Source organism: Metopolophium dirhodum, chromosome 1 (assembly GCF_019925205.1).
Source record: "Metopolophium dirhodum isolate CAU chromosome 1, ASM1992520v1, whole genome shotgun sequence".
In the NCBI taxonomy this organism is placed as follows: Eukaryota; Metazoa; Arthropoda; class Insecta; order Hemiptera; family Aphididae; genus Metopolophium; species Metopolophium dirhodum.
Genome location: NC_083560.1, coordinates 83,226,770 through 83,246,743, shown reverse-complemented (window position 1 = coordinate 83,246,743; position 19,974 = coordinate 83,226,770). Strand labels below are relative to the sequence as shown.

At 27.3% G+C, this 19,974-nt stretch overlaps 1 protein-coding gene across 3 annotated transcripts; it reads right to left on the bottom strand.

Annotated features, from left to right (window-relative positions):
* Nucleotides 1-395: 395 nt before the first annotated feature.
* Nucleotides 396-18,668, bottom strand: LOC132934806 (polycomb protein Asx). 3 transcript variants are annotated; one of them, XM_061001170.1, is made up of 12 exons: nt 18,309-18,668; nt 17,722-18,232; nt 12,617-12,726; nt 11,865-12,071; nt 8,377-8,686; nt 8,141-8,297; nt 6,500-6,871; nt 5,767-5,980; nt 5,312-5,697; nt 5,038-5,225; nt 4,835-4,970; nt 396-3,839 (listed from the first exon to the last, which is right to left on the bottom strand). In XM_061001170.1, exons 3-12 carry the CDS (start codon nt 12,705-12,707, stop codon nt 3,540-3,542), a joined length of 2,361 nt encoding a protein of 786 aa, XP_060857153.1. In that variant the 5' UTR covers nt 12,708-12,726; nt 17,722-18,232; nt 18,309-18,668; the 3' UTR covers nt 396-3,539. The 3 variants fall into 3 exon arrangements, with proteins under 3 accessions (XP_060857153.1, XP_060857154.1, XP_060857152.1); XM_061001171.1 differs by having other exon boundaries at nt 18,337-18,668; XM_061001169.1 differs by having other exon boundaries at nt 17,722-18,668.
* Nucleotides 18,669-19,974: the final 1,306 nt, after the last annotated feature.

Below are 19,974 nucleotides of genomic sequence, written 5' to 3'. Positions count from 1 at the left end.
AACATTTAAAGCTAAACTTAATTAAAATTAGTACTTATCCAATACAGATATTGCATAAAATAAAAAATACTGTTATCTGCTATCTATTCATATAAAATAAGTGTTGTCAGCATTATTATATAGTTTTGTTATTATACAACAACTACAATGATTTTTACAGGACAAGTAAAGAAATTTGGGTTAATTGATAAGTCACGGTTCAAAATTCGCTCTCATCAAGTTACATGAATGGCAATCCATAACAATGACATATTGATATATTATCATAACATAGTAATTGACAAAAATATTATCTGCTTCAGAATATAAAATATAAATATGGATCACATCATTGAAAAAAATATACCACAATAGAATAAGATTCAATTTTTGAAAAAAAAAATAGTAAATGCGTGTACTGTTTAAAATATTTATTTCAAAAACTTTATTATTCACTGTCTCACCTTATACAATATATTATTTCAGGTTGCATACCTTTGAATGTTTTTATTTTATTCATTAACTCAATTCACATAGATTTAAGACATACACATTTTGACAAAAAAAGATTATACAAGAATTATTAGCAAAGCCAATATTGTATCAATGAATTAAGCAAGTATTGTATAGAAATATTTAATTTTAGGTTAAAAAAATAGGTCTGTTGTACAAACCTATTTACTGTACACAGTTACATAGAATCCCCGATAATATTATTCATTAGTAATACAATTATATAATAAAATGTATATATAGTTGAAACAACATCAATATTAAAATATAAAAATTTTCAGCAAAATCCATGTTTTGTCCATTGATTTTGTCCAATGAGCCAGTAAGTTCAAGTGTTGCAACCATTATTATGAATAAAAAATAACAATTTGACCAATTATTCTTCATAATATTATGCAATAAGATCATTAGAACATAAATATTTTAGACAAATAATTCAACACAAATTCAATACACTTAATAATCGTATATTATTCCTATTCATAATAAAGTAAATTAACAATATTATTAAAGTAGCATAAACAGAATGAGAATCAATATATTTATGTACAGTTTAATTTTAACCTAAATAAATGCTGAATTTTTTAGTATCTAGTAGGTATTTTTATAAAACTAAATAAAAAAAAACATCATATATATTTTTATTTTATAACATCAAATATCTTATTTATATCAGATGAAAAAAAAAAATAATAATCAACAAATAAAATTTGTATTCAACATTTTTTTTCTGAAAAATAAATGGTTTTTTAAATATGTGTGTACAATATACATTTATAAATGATACACAAATAATATAATAATATGAGGAAATAATATTAAAGAAAAATATAAAGAATATCACTATATCCAATACATTTTATTATATAATTGTTTACTTAATTTTTTTTAAATTAGGACACATTTAAAAATCATAAAAAAAGTAAATAAATAAAAAAACAAAAACTTAACAAAAATGTTATCAAATATGGAGTACTTAATATCAGTTTGGATTTTTGTTTTCTTATCATATACCCATTACTAATAAAATATATAGTTATTTTAAGAGGGAAATTACAAAAAATAAAACATTAATATAATGACAGTTATGTTTTTTTTCGGTATTCTGTTTTTGACAATTTATGCTCAAGTATCATTGTAATAGTTAAGCACATGTTTCCATATAGAATACATACATTACACTACAATTTATTAACAATTACATAAGAATAGTAAAATGGGTTTTAACATTGTTGCACTAATGCCATTAAAATCCAAACAAAAAAGGATATATTAAGATAACACAATTCCATCACCGAAATAATTATGCAAATTAAAGTTAATTTTATAATGCTTGGGACTTGGATAGTTTATAACAGATCATTTAATTTCAATATACTTATACTCATTACTGGTTAGTACTTAGATAATTGATGGTAAATATTACCTAATGTTTATAATGTTGAAGACATGTGACAAGTAAAATTACATCTTAACTTTTAATGTAATATATATTTGTATATTTTATACAGATGTAAACCAATACGATTTCTAGGTATTGCTATTTACATATTATTAATACATGCTAGATTTCAATAATTGAAATAAAGAAAAGCTGGTAATCTGAATGTGAAAACATGTATAATATATAGGCACATAAGATAATATGGAATTATTCAATATAATAACTAAGACAGTCATTGTAATTTGATTATTTATGTTGGATTATGGTGGTGGGGAGGGTGCAATTTTTTAACTATAATAAATCCATTTTAAATATACACATTTTTAAAGAACAATTCTATTGACATTATATTTTTGAGCTTTAGAGAAGAAACGAGAACATTTCTAAATACTCTATATTATCACATAACTGACAAAAATCTAAAAACATAGTCTTGTACACCACACAAGTTTTAATTAAGCTCTTAACTTATAAATGTTTTCAGTTATAACCAATAAAACTTTAATAAAAAAAATATATATAAATATATATATTATCAAATTTATTAAAAAAAACTTGGAAAATTTGAGATTGACAACTTAAAAATTAAATATAATTGTATTAATAACAAAGTCATATAAGACATGGAGTCTTTGTTTTATTAATTATCAGAATAATATTTAAGACAGATGAAAAACAAATATAGTTATAAATAATGTACTAGTGATAAGTTATTATAAATTTTAATACATAACAATATTAATAAGTAAGGACATCTGAATAAATATTCGGGAAATATTTTAACTATTGGAATTGTATAAAATGCTTTAGTTAAATGTTTAATAATTAAAATGCTATACTTATACAAGGTAATTTTTATATTATTATTGTAGGTATTTACATTCTGAAAACAAAACTAAATTAATTTAATAAGTTAAAGATTAACTTTCTAGAAAACTCAACCATAATGATGCATTAACTTTTATTTTTATTGTTTATAAAGTATTATTATTTTATATACCTAACATATTTCCATGAGCTAATTATTATTATAAATAATATGATAAGAACAACTATGCAAATTGTTCACATTATTAATGAGAAATTGTTTGATTTGTATCTATGGTTATTATCTATTATGAGTAATGATTTAACTTAAAAGTTTAAAAATACATAACAGATGTTTAAAAATTACCTTATAAGTACACATGATTATCTTTAGGGTGGGAGTAAAATCTATGTACATTTTGTTTTAATTTTTTTTTAAATTTATTTTAATAAATAAATAATTAATTTTAATCTTATTTATATTTGCTTTTGTGTAATAGGGGTTTTTTTGGTCAATGAGAGTGAACAATTAAGTAAGGTATGAATTAGTATTTATCGATAATGTTTGTCAATACTTTAGCTTTAAAAGGACCAACTTATACATATATATAACAATATAATTAGGACTGAGGGTTTGAAAAAATAAAATAAAACAAATTAAATATAGGCAATAAGTCAATTAATAAAAATAATAATTTTTTAACTAAAAACTTCATAAATTTGTGAAAAACCTGATCAAAATTTAGTTTGTGTTACATTTTATGATAATATTTTTAGTATCAAACTTTGAGCTTTATTATCGAATAAGACACGTAACACAAAGTTTGGATGGGCCAATGCAATCGTCATGACAAAATGCTCCACATTTCTTACATACTACCATAGCGTTAAGACTACACGAACAATCATTTGTTTGCTGTGACTGACCATAGGTAGATACTTGTATACCTACACTTGCTGGTCTTCCACCATTTAAAATTGGCGCTATTTTGTTATTGGTCGGTGGAGCACTAGATGATCGGCGTATACCTGTTATTCCACCAGATCTTTGGACCAACAGATACTGCCCCATTTGTTTTTCAGTTAGTTGTTGTTGCTATAAAATTATAATGAAAACAGCATTAACTTATAACTCATTTCATAAAGTAACTTTTTTAACAATTGGGAAATATTTTATTTATTTTGGTAATTATTAATTTAATATGAAGAAAACAAATAAAAATATTATATTAATTAGTTGTTGGCTGAGGTTAAGTTTAAAAATTAAAAATGCATATTTTGCATATTGCGTCAATTTTAAAGAAAAGAACATTTTTCATGATTATCATACGCATATCTTGCATATTTAAAATTATTTAAAAAATCTGATTTTTTCTTTCTTAAAATGTATTTTAAATAATATTGAATATTCAACTCAATATTATTTAACATAGTTATTACTTATTCATTGTTATTTCTTATCGTCTCAGTCTACTATTATTTTAATGACACGGTGCAATTTACATTTAATGTTTATTGCGCTAATATGCCAAAATACAATCTAATCGTGAATAAGATTTGTTATTAAAGTAAATAGTTGAACACAATTGACATTTGACAATTGTGTTTTAGATACTGTGTGTTCTGAGTTCTAAAGTATCGTTAGCCAACTTAGAAAATAATGGTGATTCAATACAACAACTTAACAGGTATTATAAAATATATATTTATTTAACTTTTTTAAGAATGAAAATATATATTTTTAAACTATTTTTCAGTTAAATAAAATGTCAAAATCCCAACTGGTTAAGCACTATATTTTATTTTTCCAAAATATAATTTTTTGCATATTTTACATTCTTTCATTCACATTTTGCTTTTTTAACTCCTATAACTTCCGATCCTTAATGATTATAGATGACTGACTAGATAAAACTATCAAAAACACTTAACCGTTGAATATAACTGAGCACAAATTTTTTGAGTTATAATTAAAAATTAAAATACACAAAGTATTGGTGCAACTGAGAAAAAAATGACTAATTTTTTTGGCTACCTTACATATTTATTTAAATAAGAACAATATGGTCATTAACATGTTTAGTTACTTACATCAGATGTATACGGTGGTCCAACAGACATTGTAACTGGAATGCCACGAGAAGATGCAAATACATGTCTAACAACCAGAGGTTGTGAACTGTTAGTGATATTTATGTTCCTTATTGGTTTAGGTCCATTTCGTAAACTAATATAAAATTATAAAATCAATTCTCAATAATTCAATGTTTATTCAAAAATATTGTTTTACTTACATAGAGCTTTTGCCAATTAATACTGCTGGTGGTGGTTTCAGTTGACACCTAAGTTGATTACGATTAGGACTATTTTGTATAACGGCTTGACATATTTGGTAACTTCTTTCTAAATTAATAGCACCGGGTGGTTGCTTCAATGATGATCTACCACTAGTTCTACTTGATCCGCCACTACTTGAACTCACCTTAAAAAGACAAAATAATAAAATTTTCTGACACAATACAATTTATGTTTTAGCAATATACTAAAGATAAATTGTATAAATCTTACTTGTGATTTGATTGATGACACATATGTATTGTGAACTGGACGATCAGAAGGAGCTGATGAAATATTAGATATTGTGTTGATAAATGAAAAATCATTAGGGATATTAGACTCTAGAGGAGATTGAAGTAGTGGAGATATCGATAAAGACGGTGTACTGGGTAACGGTGAACTGTTAGAAGAACTAATAACAAGAGGTTGAATAACACTAGGCATTCGAACCACCACAGGCGGAGAAATGGCTTTTGGAAGTTCTTGAATAATATTCATATTTATATTATTATCATTTGGCTCATTTGGCTCATTTGGCTCATTTGGCTCGTTTGGCTCATTTGGCGGAATTTGATTAGTTGTTGAGTTTACATCATCTATTTTTGGAGTTAAAGTAACTGAAAATACATTTTACATATAAAACCGTTTATAAATTTATAAACTTAATGACTTTAATTAAATTATACCTTCTAACTCCAGTTGGACTTCACTTTCACTTTGTTCTTTTACTTTTGAAGTAGAAACACAATCATATTCTGGAATTAATGTTTCCAGATCATCATTCATTAACGAAGACCAGTTTTTAATTACTGATGTTTCATCCAAATTAACATCATCAATTTTATCAATATCACTTATAAATTCATCTTTCAATGGAATATCTATTGCAATGTCTTCACACTGTATAGACAAACAAATAAAATTTTATTAAATTATTAAAATTATACAATTTATATTTTTATGAACATAAAACAATATTACACAACAATTTATAAGACTAATACCGGGTTGCATAAAAAAAATGTATTCGTTTAATAGTTCACTTCAAATTTAATGGACCAATCATAAGCCTCTAAATCATGTTTAAGAGGGATCACTACTGATGCATATAACTTGGTTGAGATTTTTCATGCAACCCGGCAACAGACTATTTTTTTTTTAAGTGGAAATTTCAAGATGTGTAACATTATATTTATTAGTTCATAATTTTAAAAAGTTTAAATTAATATAAATATGCCACCTCGGATCAGAAAAAAAAATTCAGATATCATAATCATAAAAAATATCATATTATTATATAAATATCATATTTTGAAATTTTTTACAATTGGTATGGCATAATTGATAATTTCACATTTTTATTAATAAATTAAAATTATTAATTATCATGCTAAAACTTCAATATTTGCAAGTATTTACTTTTGGTACAACCACATCCTCTATTAATGGTTTTATTGTAGAATCTGTCGTGGAATCAACAGAATCCCATGGTAATTCTAATTGTTTATCTTCACTTTTAATATCATCAGATGATGAACATGTAGATGGTAATGTTGTTGTTGCGTTTGTTGCTGTTGTTGTAGTAATCGTAGTTGTCGTTGTTGTGGTCTCTTTTGTTGTTGCTGTTATGGCATGTATTGTTACATCCTTAGTAACAGTATTAACAGGTGGTGTGTTTACTGAAACAGTGATAGTTTCGGTTTTTTTATGCTTAGGATTACGCCAGTCCGAAACAGCAGCATTTGAATTTGATAGTCTATTTTCACCCCAGATAGGTTCAAAATACTTTAACTGAAATTAAAAATCCATTATATTAAAACTTACAAAATTATTTAAATTAGTAACATTAATTTTTACATAGTTATACATTTGTGTAATTTTATCATCTTAATTAAAACAGCATTATTTTTTCATAATATAATACAGTCGAATCCGCTTAATTGGGACACATGTAACACATGACTGATTTGTCCCCATTAATCCGAATGTCCCAATAAACCAAATAATTTTACATATAATTCATTCGGGACTGCCATTAATGTCCCCATTAAACAGGTGTCTTCTTTAAGTGGCTTCACCTTTAAGTAGATTCTACTTTATAAGTTCCTTAAAATTTTTTTTTAGTTTATCAATAGAAATGAAATATATATGTTAAAAATGTGCATTAGATTAGTAGAGTAATTAATCACTAACTATATTTATTGAATAGTATAATTTTTTTAATTAAAAAAAAATGTTTATAACAGCTGGAATTTTAACTTTCATTATTACAAATTATTTTAATTCTTCTAACAAATTCATAGAACATAGTTTAATGTGGATTATTATGTGGAACAGATTCCTACAAGAGAACATGCTAAACGAATAAATTAAAATGTTGTTAGTTTTCTACCCAATTCCTGAGTGATCTTCAGTAACAGTTAATCTCAACTAGATAGACTGGTATGGGTATAATGATAATAATAATAATAATAATAATCATTTTTAAGTAAAATATAAATACTAGAATCTAGGTTTTTATGTACAAAACATTTTATTTATTTATTTATAAGATGCCAATATGCTTTAAAAAAACCTATAAATATTCTCAATACTTTTAGACGTGAGAAAAATAAGATTTTTTATGCAAATATAGGTAATCACTAATCAATAAACAACAAAATATTATGCTTTAATGAATTTTCAAATTATGTATACATTTTTTTAAATTAAATATTTAATGCACAGTTAGTGTAACCAACTTTAAACAAAATCAAAATTTAAAAAAATGAATTGGAGATAAAAAAATTGTAAAGGTTACTTTAAAACAAAATTAACAATCATGTTATTATAATTGACATTTTTTTCTTATAATTTATACATCCTAAAGAAACTAAATATTCTCTAAAGCCTGAAATATTCTCAAATATGCAAAAAAGAACTTTTTTCTGTATAATGAATAGTCTTAATTTTTTACTCCTATTGAACTACATACACTCAATAAGTTAGGTAAAAATATAAAAACCTGGATACTAATTATATTTATGATGTAATCTTAAATAAAATTATTCAATGACTTACTTTAAATGGATCTAGTTTACTTTTTTCACGATCAATATCCATTTTCATTTTTTGCTGATTTTCAGGTGTAAATTCCCCTTCTGATAGTCTATCAGTCCATTCAAGACAAGCTTGAGCAAAGAACTCATTATTTAAAACAGATGAGTTTAATAATGGCCTAAAAAATCACAAGATTTAGCATTTTATTTTAAATTTATTTAGTTAGGCGATATAATGTTTAATTTCAGCACACAAACCTGAAATCAGATTGAGTATCACTTAAACTTTCCCGATCAACATGTGGTAACATTTGTACTAGTTTATGTTGATAGAGACGGGGTAGCATTGAAAACGTTTGTTTATTCAAAAGTGATCTTAAATTAACTTGTGCAAGAACAGAATCTGGTGTTTCTAAATCAACACAACCTTCAGCCTTTGCTTGCTGCAATTGAGCAGCAGCCGACAATCGTTTAGATCCAGGGCGTTTACGTGGTTTTACCAAACTAAATCCTGGAATAGATGATAACACTTCTAACATTGTAGGTACTCGAGATTCATCTTCAATGGCTGTAAAAACACAATTAAAAGTATTAAAAATAATCTATTTTCTAGACAATAATAATTTAAAGATTATAAATGTAAAATTAACACATCATATTTTCTACACACTTCATTATGTACTATAACTCTAAAAATAAAGTTTTTAATCAATTTTAGACTTTAAAGTATGGTAAGAATAAACATCTCAGCCCTAAAAATGATCTAATTTTAGAAAGATTTATTGATAATTTTCAATAGAAATTTTAAAAATTGTAACTCAAAGAGATAACTAGATAACTATCTTAATAAAATTATTTTTGAATTTGTCTAAAAAAAACACATGTAGGATTTAAACTATTATCATTATAATTATTAATTTTATTTATTTACATAAATTCTTAAAATGTGTTTTAAAACACAAACTGACTGCTTGGAATACAAAGTCAGGCCCAACAAACTGACTCCATCAAGTTGACTACTATAAAAGTATACCGAAAATTACCAAGTGCAAAACATATTTAAAAAAGTTTAATAGAACTATAAACAATCTATTACTCAAGTACACAGAAAGTTTTTTTTTTTTTTTAAACTTACATATACAACAAAGATACCAAAGTACAAATTAGATATTTGAAGCTATGAAAGAGTTTACATCTCAGTTATTAGGACTGAAATTCAAGATAAAAACTAACTGTTACATTTACTAACACATTAGAGAAAGGTTTTAATTATTATGACTATAAATATGTGTAGATCATTGGATGCTATTGATGAGTGAATCTAATTTTACTATTGAACATCATATAGGATAAAAGATTCTTTGTGTACATTCATTGAGCTAATATTCGATATGCATGACCATTAAAGTGAATTTATGGCACAATTATTACGAGCATAGGAAGACAACATTCTGATAAGAATTTGAACTACCAAAGTTAAATTTATATAGTATATATCTTATAGAAATCGGTTAATTTTATGAAACACGAGATAACTTAATGCTTATTATACTATAGTTCATTAGAAATGCAAAGTATATTAGTTATTTTTGTATTGGGAAAGTTGCCGATTTTCAAGATAGAGAAATTTAATTACTTAAGTTTATAAAAAAGTTTTGTGTGAAAGGAACTGTGTACCAAGATTGTATTTTAACAAACTAAAAACATGGTAAAAAGGATTCCTTAGAGGATGTTACCCATGCTTTTGTGGTCTCCACCTTACATATGTCCAACATGGCAAATTTTTGTTTATTAGTTTCAATAGTGTGCTGTTAGTTTTGATATTAGAGTGAATTTATCTACTATGAAACTATTAGGTAAGATAATTACCCGAGTTTAAGTGTTGATTTTAATTCAATATTTTAATTTTCAAGCAAGAAATGAGCATATTTATTTTATGATATTTTACATGACTATATCTTGGTAACTTAAAAATCGCAGGCGCTTAAATACAAATAATGTTTCCCCTAAAAGTTTCATAATAGATCAATTCGCTCTAATATCAAAACTAACAGCACATTATTGAAACTAATGAACAAAAATTTGGTATATTGTAAGATGGAGACAACAAACACATGGGTAGCATCTTTTTAATGTGACCTAACACTATACATTTGCAATATTAATTTTCCAGGTACCTACATTGACTTTTCATGGCTACAAAAGTATATTCTCATTATTATTGATGTATTCACAACATTTTGAGTTTTTCCAAACAGAAGTACAACAAAATAGAAAGTAATTGATGTTAACAACATTTTGTAGTTCAAAATATCAAACTATGAAAATGCATTTACTTCTGAAAAGTTTGAGAAGTATTCAACACCAAACAGCAGTTTGACATAAATTGGTGAGTAATTAATATAGTACAAATATGAAATAAAGCATATATTTATATGTCCTAATAAAATTAACATGGAATACCCTGAAGGAAATGGTAAGTTCTGAGAATAAAAGATACAAGATACCAATAATTGAAACAATGAATATTGATGATCTTTATCAATGGTTTAAGAATGTTCCAAAAGTACAAACAGTAGCAGTTTTGAAAAGATTTAAATTCTAATTTCAGATGGTTCAGATACTGAAAATTCAGCATTTGGGTGGATTTTAATTAAAATAGAAGTGAATTTGAAATTAATAATGCTATCATTATTATTCATTTTTTTAGATATAACTTATATATCAGTAGTAGTAGTAGTGATGTGTAGTAATTATATTCAGTAATCTATATTTTCCAAAATCTAAATAAAACATTGTTAGTATTCAAAGCTATATTAATATGATGTTATATTTGCATATGTTGAATGTCTTACATACGTTTAACATATCAAATCAACATATCAGATTTTTATTAGTTATCTTACTTAATATTAGAGAAAATGTATATATTCAAATAAACATTTGAAAAAGTCTTTGCTCGAGAGCTTACATTCTCCTCAATAAATTTGATATGTAAATGTTTTCTATACCTACTTTATTCAAGATAAGAATGTTCAAATTCATGCATGAATACTGATTACTGAGCCGTCGGCAGTGATCTTTATTTTATGGTAATGGTATGAATTATCATTTGCTAACCTTGCCTCAGGAAACTGCTCAGTTATTAGTATTCATGCTCAAATTTGGGAATTCTTATCCTGAATAGAGTATAATATTGATATTAACTATAAATAAACTTTATTAAGAATAGGATATATCGATTTTATATGTTATGCTTACGACAGAGAACATATTCCTAGCCTTTACATACACAATTAATATCTACATATATAAGACAATATAGTTTATAATACTTGAAAGAAGTAATAATGACAACCTATACTAGCTCCATGAAAAAATATATATATTATTATACCTAAGAACCAAGAGAATTGAATGGTTTGCAAACACATAAAGAGACTAAGATGATATACTTAAAATAGTTATCACTGAAACCATACGGATGGAGAAGATTGCGTGTAGCAGTTCAGAAATTCATAAAGCTAACAAATTTTTTTTTATAGTAATGAAAATTTATAATTAATTTAATTGGGACAGTTGAAAAAATATAGTAATACTTAGTTGATACAATATAATGGCAAATAAGACAAGTGAACAAAAACCCTTAAATAGTTATAAACATAATTTTTATTTTTGAATTTTCTAATACCCAGCCGTCATTATTATTAAATTTATAACTATAAGTTAAATTATATTATCCTTACTGTTTATCTGATTAGAGGGAAGTATAATTCTTGGAAGAGGAGCTACATTTCCAGCCGCAATAGTAGTATTTTTGCGCCTTCGTTTAGCCTGTTGTCGTAAAGCATGTTTCATCACTGTTTTTGAACCTGAACTCTTTGCACTAGCTCCTCTAGTTACTTTTGAAATACTCCAAACATTATCATATTCACTAGTAATCTTATCATTTTCTGAAAAAAATCAGTTTAAAATTTAAAATAATAATAAGCAATTTCATTGGACCTCAGTGGCGTGTGACATAGGGTCCAAGTGTGACTCAGGCAAAACCTTAAATATGGGTGAGCGGATATTTATAGATGAAAAATTGTATAGGTTGGTATACAGTTTTATGAGGGGTAGGACATTTAAAATTATTTGTGCAACCCAATTTTTTTTTATGATACACGCCATGGCTTAAATATACAAGGTTATTGCAATAGTACTACTATATCATTTTATCACGTTAAGGAATTAAAATGGTAGTGTAAGGGGACGACCTATACTGGCTATACTATGATATTAAACAGATGATTATATATATGATATGGACCGTACCCTTACGCTGCCTTTTTAGTTTTGTTTGATAACAATATGGGTTATGTGCAATAACCTTGTATATTTAAACCATGTTACACGCCACTGTTAGACCTTATATATAACCAAAATTAAACTATTAAGCAGCAACTATAAAACTACTTAAATCCTTAATATGTGACACATAGATTTTATTTCATACCTTTAAGTTTCTGAAGTTTAACAGGAGTTAATGATGTGTTGGAATTTCCAGAAGAAAGAATTGTCCTTTTTCTGTCCTCCATTTTATTCATTTCATATTATGTCATATACCTAAAAAAATATATATATATTACTACAGTCAATACAAATTATTTTGCTTAAATTCATAAGGATGCTAAAATATATTACAACAACAAATTATAATTTGTATAGGTGATTATTTCTTTTCTGTTATCTTTTTAATTAACAATATCATCAAAAAAATCAAAAGTTCCACCATAAATTAATGTTAGAATTTCATGTAAGTATGTAACCTACCCACCCGGAAATGTTAAATTTTTCAAAAAGATTTTTTGTTTCTTTAATGATTTGGTTACAATTTATTAAGTCAATGAAATAATTAGTTTTATAAAAAGTAATTCAATTGCAATATATTCCCAATCGAGCAATAAACACATTGGTTTTATAACTATAGCCTATAAGTATATATTTTTTTGTCTATAGCGCCTTCTGGAATAGTAAAAATCCTTAAATTAATTCTGAGGATGATTTCTGGGAGCAAATTGGATGTATCTAGTTGGTTTTTTTTAAAAGCATTATAAATTCAAATTTAGACAAAATTTGTCAAAATCCCGAATATTGTCTTACCGGAAATTTAAAAAAAATATTTGGGTTTAAGAAACATTATTTTATGAATGTTTTAAGGTCAAATTATAAAAAAATTGAATATTTAAATGTATATTAATGATTTCTTTTCAAACAAATTTTGTTTACTTTTGTTGTAAATATTCAAAAATTATTAGGTAATCTTTTTTTTTATAATAAAATTATAATGAATTTTTAAAAATATTTAGACTAATTTTAAGCTATTAATTAAGCATATATTTAAATGTATTATTATTTTTAAAGTAAAATATTATTCATACCATTCTAGAGTACATTGGTATTGACTTGTAGGATCATAACAATAATAGATATATGATATAATATTTTATAATTATTATTATATAGTATATAATTTAAATGTATAACAATTAGTTGAACATACTATACCTAACACAAATAGTAACATAAATAAATTATAAAAGGTCCTTAAAAATAAAGAGACATACAGTTTCCAGTTGGAATCATTTTTCGTAGTCATACCTACAATAATTTATCATTGAATTCAAGTAATTCAACATTAACCTACTCATTAATGTGACTTCCTCAAGTAATGACAAAGTGCACTTGAAATATACTGTTCAGTAGAGTGACTTCTCCAAATTTTCATAAATTATTATCTACAATATTATATTAACTTATCTAGACAACTGAAACAAGTCTTTTATCAAGATTAACCATGTACTTAGCAGTTCAAGAATAGTATATAACGTATTAGAATAGTTGGGTAATAATAACTTCAACAAACCAATTAACACCTTGGTAACAACGAACAACTATGAATTAGAATGTTAAAAACCAGAGCAAAATCGTATATATTTGTTGATTATTAATTACTAATTTACTATACATATGTGGACATATTTGATAGATAATGTATGCATATATTATAATGGTATAGGAATTAAGATGGAATATATTATTTGTATATCAATTGATCAATGTCCAAGAAGGGTATGTCCTTTAGGTAGGCACTGTGGTAAATTAAATGTCAGTCAAAATAGGCAGCCGCCAGGGCGTTAAAAATGGTTTCTAATTAACTACCTGTTTGTTCATTTTTGAATATTACTATTATAATTATTGAAAACAGATGAACATTATTTAAAGGGTTATTTAACAACTATATAAGTTTGAAATTTAAAATATTAAAACTTAATCTTAAACCATAGCCACAAAATTAGGTGTTTGTGTATGTACATTGGTGTTTTACAATATTAAAATTTTTTAAGCAAGTTATTATTAGTTGTAATAATACATTATAAAATATTATAAGAAACCAACATTGACTATCATTTGCTTAATATTTATTGTACCTATAGCATTGGTATCTAATTTTTACGCGATTAGAACAATTAATGAAGTTTTATTAGTCATATCATGTTTTAATCTTTAAATATGTATGTTAGATAGGTACCTACTTAAAAATTAATGTCCTAAAAAGTTTTCTGTTGGAAATAATGGTGTAAACCATCTCTGGGTAGTTACATTATTTAGATAACTACCAGCTATTTTTCAATTGTGACTTCTACTTTATAAATTAAGTGAAACAATTCTATAGCTAAAAATGTAATTTTGGTTATCTATAAAAACATTCCGAATACATACTTTTATCAGCATAAGTGGTTGCCGGTAACTTATATTATACCATGGCTATAGTCCGTTTAATATAATGTTTTAAGAATTATGAATACATTCGACTCAACATGTTCCAGAAATTGGTTCAACTATACTCGTGCTGGCGAGAGAACGCTTCTCATTCGCGCATCTGAATGACGGAGCTCCGCGGTTTGGTACCCAAGCTTCTTCCAATTTACCACCAAGTCGCCGCCGTAAATTCCCCCACTCGCTACTCGGGACAAATTTTGGTCGCCGCCCAGAAGCATTCTCTCGTCAGCACGAGTATAATAATTATATTTTTACTATTATAAATGTGTAATCAAAATGTATTATAATCTTGTGGTAAATTTTATTTAGTACTATATTAACATCAAACAAAAAAATTAAATCACCTTACAAAAAAATAGTGCAATTTACTGAAGAAACTTAAAAGTAGATTGTTATTTTTTTTGGTTTTAGTTTTAAACGTACATTGGTAATACACACTTTACCTTGTGATTACGATGATAGTTCCTTGACTAGTCAACTCCTGCTATGCTTCCAACGTATATTATGATACAATAATAGAACTGTATATATTTAAAAATATAATAAGCTATTACGGGGTATTATTTAAAATGTGGTGGAGAGAAATCAATAAAAGACACATTTAACGCTTTTTTAAGGGACATGGCACAAGTATTTTAATGTCTTATTTATAAACAATATTTTTTTTAATTTTTATTATTTGTTATACCTATTTTAAAAGAATTCATTTTAAAAGTACCTAAATATATTTTAAGTGATAAATAATGAAAAAATGACAGCAACATATTTGATAATATAATAATTTTTAATACTATAGGTACTAAGTACTTATTTATAGTAAAACTTTGAGTATTAATAATTGACCAAAAAATGGTAAAAAATGTAACTGTTTTATGAAATAAATTATATACTTGGAAAGCATTGTCTAAAATTACCATAAAAATATTATGCACTTTGCATTGAAATCCGGGCCTTACTTATAACTATGACAAGGTTGGAGTGTGGTACTGGTTTATGGAACGAGGTATGTTATATTCTGAGGCAAGTATGGGTAACTACCTAAAATTATAATAATTTTAGTTGGAATATTAAGTTTCTATCATTCAAAGCAAATTAAGACATTATAGTAAAAACTTAAAGGAATAAGTAGGTAAAAGAAATAAATATCCACATAATATGAAAGTATGAAACTACCTATATATTATTATTATAGAATCAAATCTACCCTGAATAAATAAATAAAAATATATGAAGGTAATACAGCTAAGACTAAAATCTGATTATTTACACAACATAATATACATTTCTGTATATATGTTTTCTAATACTATAATATATTATGCAAATTGTGATTTTTATTTTAATTTTAATTATATTATACTCAATTTCAACAGAATTTCAGAATTTAATTTTTGTGATGCAATAAATAGATGAATAAAACACAAAAGTTCGGAAAAAATATTTACATTAATGTAATTTATAAATGAACAATAGATAAGTTGTAAAGAAACATTGAGAATAATTTGTATATTTTTTAACTGTTAGGTTAAAAAATATACAAATTAAAAATATACCTACTACGATTTATTTCGGACGTCATAAAAATATATAAGTTATACAAAAATATGAATAATATCCTTGATAGTAGGTACCTAATTACAATTTTAAATTTTAATCACAGAACATTTTAAATGAGCATATTGATATATTTTAAGAATATTTAAAAGAAGTTCAACTAATGTCAGAATACAATTCAGAGTTAAATAGAAAATATAACAATTTAAGCCATATTTAACCATATCAGTTGGTTAACAGCATTAGGTACACTAATTTACACCTATTTGTTCTTTAAAAATATTCTTGGATATATAAAAAGTTCTAAGTAGGTTCTTATTGGTTCAGGCCATTTTGATTTTATTAACCAGTTGAATCCATAAAGCATCTTTTTTTCAATATATTTGGTTTGGAATTTTCATTTTTGATTGCAATAAACAGTTGATTTTATAAGCCCGCGATCACATTAAGCGGAACTCACTGTATCATAGTTGTTCAATTATTTTTGTTTCAACTACATAGGTAAATAAATGCATACAATTAGATTTTAAAATGTGGCCCTTCTATTACTACTTTTTAGATTTCATTAAACAAAATCTATAACTCTCAAATATTTGAAATCTGCTTGAACCTATGAATTTAGAATATGTATCTATCTACCTACATTAATAATTTGGATACAAAATAGCTATTTATTATAATAGGTTATTACGTAATAACATACTATTTGGTATTAATAATAAATTAGTAAGAAATGTTTTAAGCACCTACACTTACACAATATAAGGTAAAAACTAATAAAATAATTTCATGAACAATTATATAATATTATTTAACAAATTTAGTAAAGGAAGCCAAAATGTTTAATTGATATCTATAAATTACCAAGGTTCACATGCCATTAGTACGTATGTGAACGCGCAAGTTTTTCAGTTTTTGAGATAGGTAGTTTTAGAAAAGCATTTGTGATATTGGTAATTTCAATTTTTAAGCCTTGGAATATCATTAATATTCAATTGAGTACTTAACCAAAATTGAAAATTATTAATTTAGCCTTCGCTTTTAATTCAAATAACAACTACCTAGGTAGATCAATATCAGAACACTTAAAATATGCCTAACCACAATGTAGTCATCACAAACCAGGCTCTCTAAAAAAACAATACTCACAATACGCAGCAGAGATCAATATTAGATCAATACAATAGTACTAAACGTAGGTATAATATTGTTATGGATACTGACCCGTTTCTAAGTGAAGTTCCTCAGTAATGGCGAATCGCACGTACTTGTAGGCGAATAAAAAACCGTAGCCGGACAAGTATCACCAGTGGCTCGAGCAGTAGTTGAGGTGAGCGGCCGATGAAATGTTTAGACTGAGGGTCGTTAACTACGGTGCTCTGACGACAACCGGCTACCAGATGGATAGCAGTGGATGCGGTAACCAAATGTCCGGCCAAGCAAACGGACAACTACACGCGTCGTCGGTGGTGGGACCGTCGTCATACGTATTTTTGGTGGCGGCGGCAGTGGTGTCCGTCGTCGTTTTCTTCTTCGTCGTCGTCGTCGTCTTGTTGTTGGCGCCGGGTCCGTCGTTTACGCATTTCGTTTTGAACCGTTTTTAGAACGCTGAACGCCGTGCGCGCAGAACAATAACAATCGCATATTATTGTCACCGAGCCGCGTCGTGATGAGTCGAGATCGACGGAGCGGAAGATGAGACGTAAAAGCAGATGATCGCACAAGAACAAGAGAACTGAGAGAAAAAAAAACCAATTACTATTTATTGATTATAATATATTAATATGTATGTCGATCGTCCGACGCCGTACCAACTACGTGCGCGCGTAATTCACGTACGTTATCGTTAACGGACGCGTTGCCGTCTCGTCTCCTCCTTGTCGAAGTACGACGCGTATAACGTAATATCAACTAATTAACACACAATATTACAAGACCGCTGGCCACGGTGCGTGCGTGCATGCGTGCGTGCGTGCGAGTTCACTGTGCGCGAATAATATTATAATAATATATTTTATTATTATTTAAATAATAATAATAATAATAATATAATACAATACAATATTATACGTTGTTGGAAGTGAAAAAAAAAAAAATAATAATATTATCTACGCGAGTTATCAGCGAACGGGCCAGTAGTCACAGACGAAACGCGACGGCGGTGAGAACGTCGTCGCTGCGTACAATACAACCACTACGGATGCGGGTTCTGTCAGGGTGGGGGTAATCGTCCGTGTTGCCGCCGCGCCGTCGGTGTTTGTGTGTTATTATTATTATTATTATTATTGTGAAATTCCGCCGTAGACGTGTGCGCAGCGCTCGACGAAAAGACAGCGGTGGCGATGATAATAATAATAATAATATTATTATTGTATACTGTTGCGTGCGAAACCTGCGGCGGCGGCGATGGCGACCGAAACGATCCGTGCGGAGTCGGTTGGCGTTTTTTTTCTTATTTGTATTACCTACCTGCCTATACGACTATAGTGCTATACATATCACATACATCCACGTCAATGCATTATACTCCATCGTTATATTATACCTTTGACTCGGCTTTTATTCGTATTTCGTTTTATTCATTTTATTATTATTATTTCTCCCCGTTTTCCATCCATAACGTTTGTTTCCATACGCGCACCGCGCACGGTCGCCGTACGTATATAAAATAATAATAATAATAATAATAATATTGTCGCTATCCTCTCAGCACTCAGCGTGGCGACAAAAACCTACTGCCGCCAGCCAGACGCGCCGTAAGCCCGTGACCTCCCCCAGTCCTCCTCTTCAGCCACCCACCACTGCTGCGAGGAGGATTCGCGAGAAAATGTCGACGGATCGTATCGCGCTCAACCCACTCCCCTCCACGCCCGACACCCCAACCACCATCGCCGCCGTTCGGTCGGATCGTCTGATTTTACCGTACCTACCTATTCTCGTTGCATTACCGAGAAGGAAAAAATAAGCGTACACGGTACTACCGTGAAACACCAAAGGGCAGAGACCAAGTCCATAGTTTATCATTGTTTTTGTTAGAATATAATACAGAGCCACACGTGAAATAAAAATATTCCTATTATTATAATATTCCTAATATATTTTAATTTGATAGTCGCTACAACAGACGCTACGTCATCGAGTAAAGCGCAATATTTTGAATTTTTGATTAGTGAAACATATTATTTTAATGAACAGTTCCCCGTTAAAAAACTATAATAATTTATAATGATTGTTTTACGCGTTATCAGAAACGGCTGAGGTCGCGTCCCGATTTGATATCATGCTATAATGTATAATCATTGTGCACCGCTCGCCAGAATACGTAAATCCAACACTCGTCGCCGTCGTACATACAAACTTAATTAAACCGAATATCGACCGTTCGAATTATTAAACTTCAACGCCTAGCTGCCTGGCTCGTTGGCATAACCCAGTTTTATTCGTTTATAATATACGACACCTAGACACGTATGACGT

What these genes read in the sequence shown, in the direction of transcription:
- LOC132934806 (XM_061001169.1), bottom strand. Translation starts at nt 12,707, where the DNA reads ATGAATAAAATGGAGGACAGAAAAAGGACAATTCTTTCTTCTGGAAAT. An exon ending in GATACTCAATCTGATTTCAG is followed by an intron (nt 8,298 to 8,376) that starts GTTTGTGTGCTG and finishes GTGATTTTTTAG; the next exon opens with GCCATTATTAAACTCATCTG. An exon ending in GTAAACTAGATCCATTTAAA is followed by an intron (nt 6,872 to 8,140) that starts GTAAGTCATTGA and finishes TTTTAATTTCAG; the next exon opens with TTAAAGTATTTTGAACCTAT.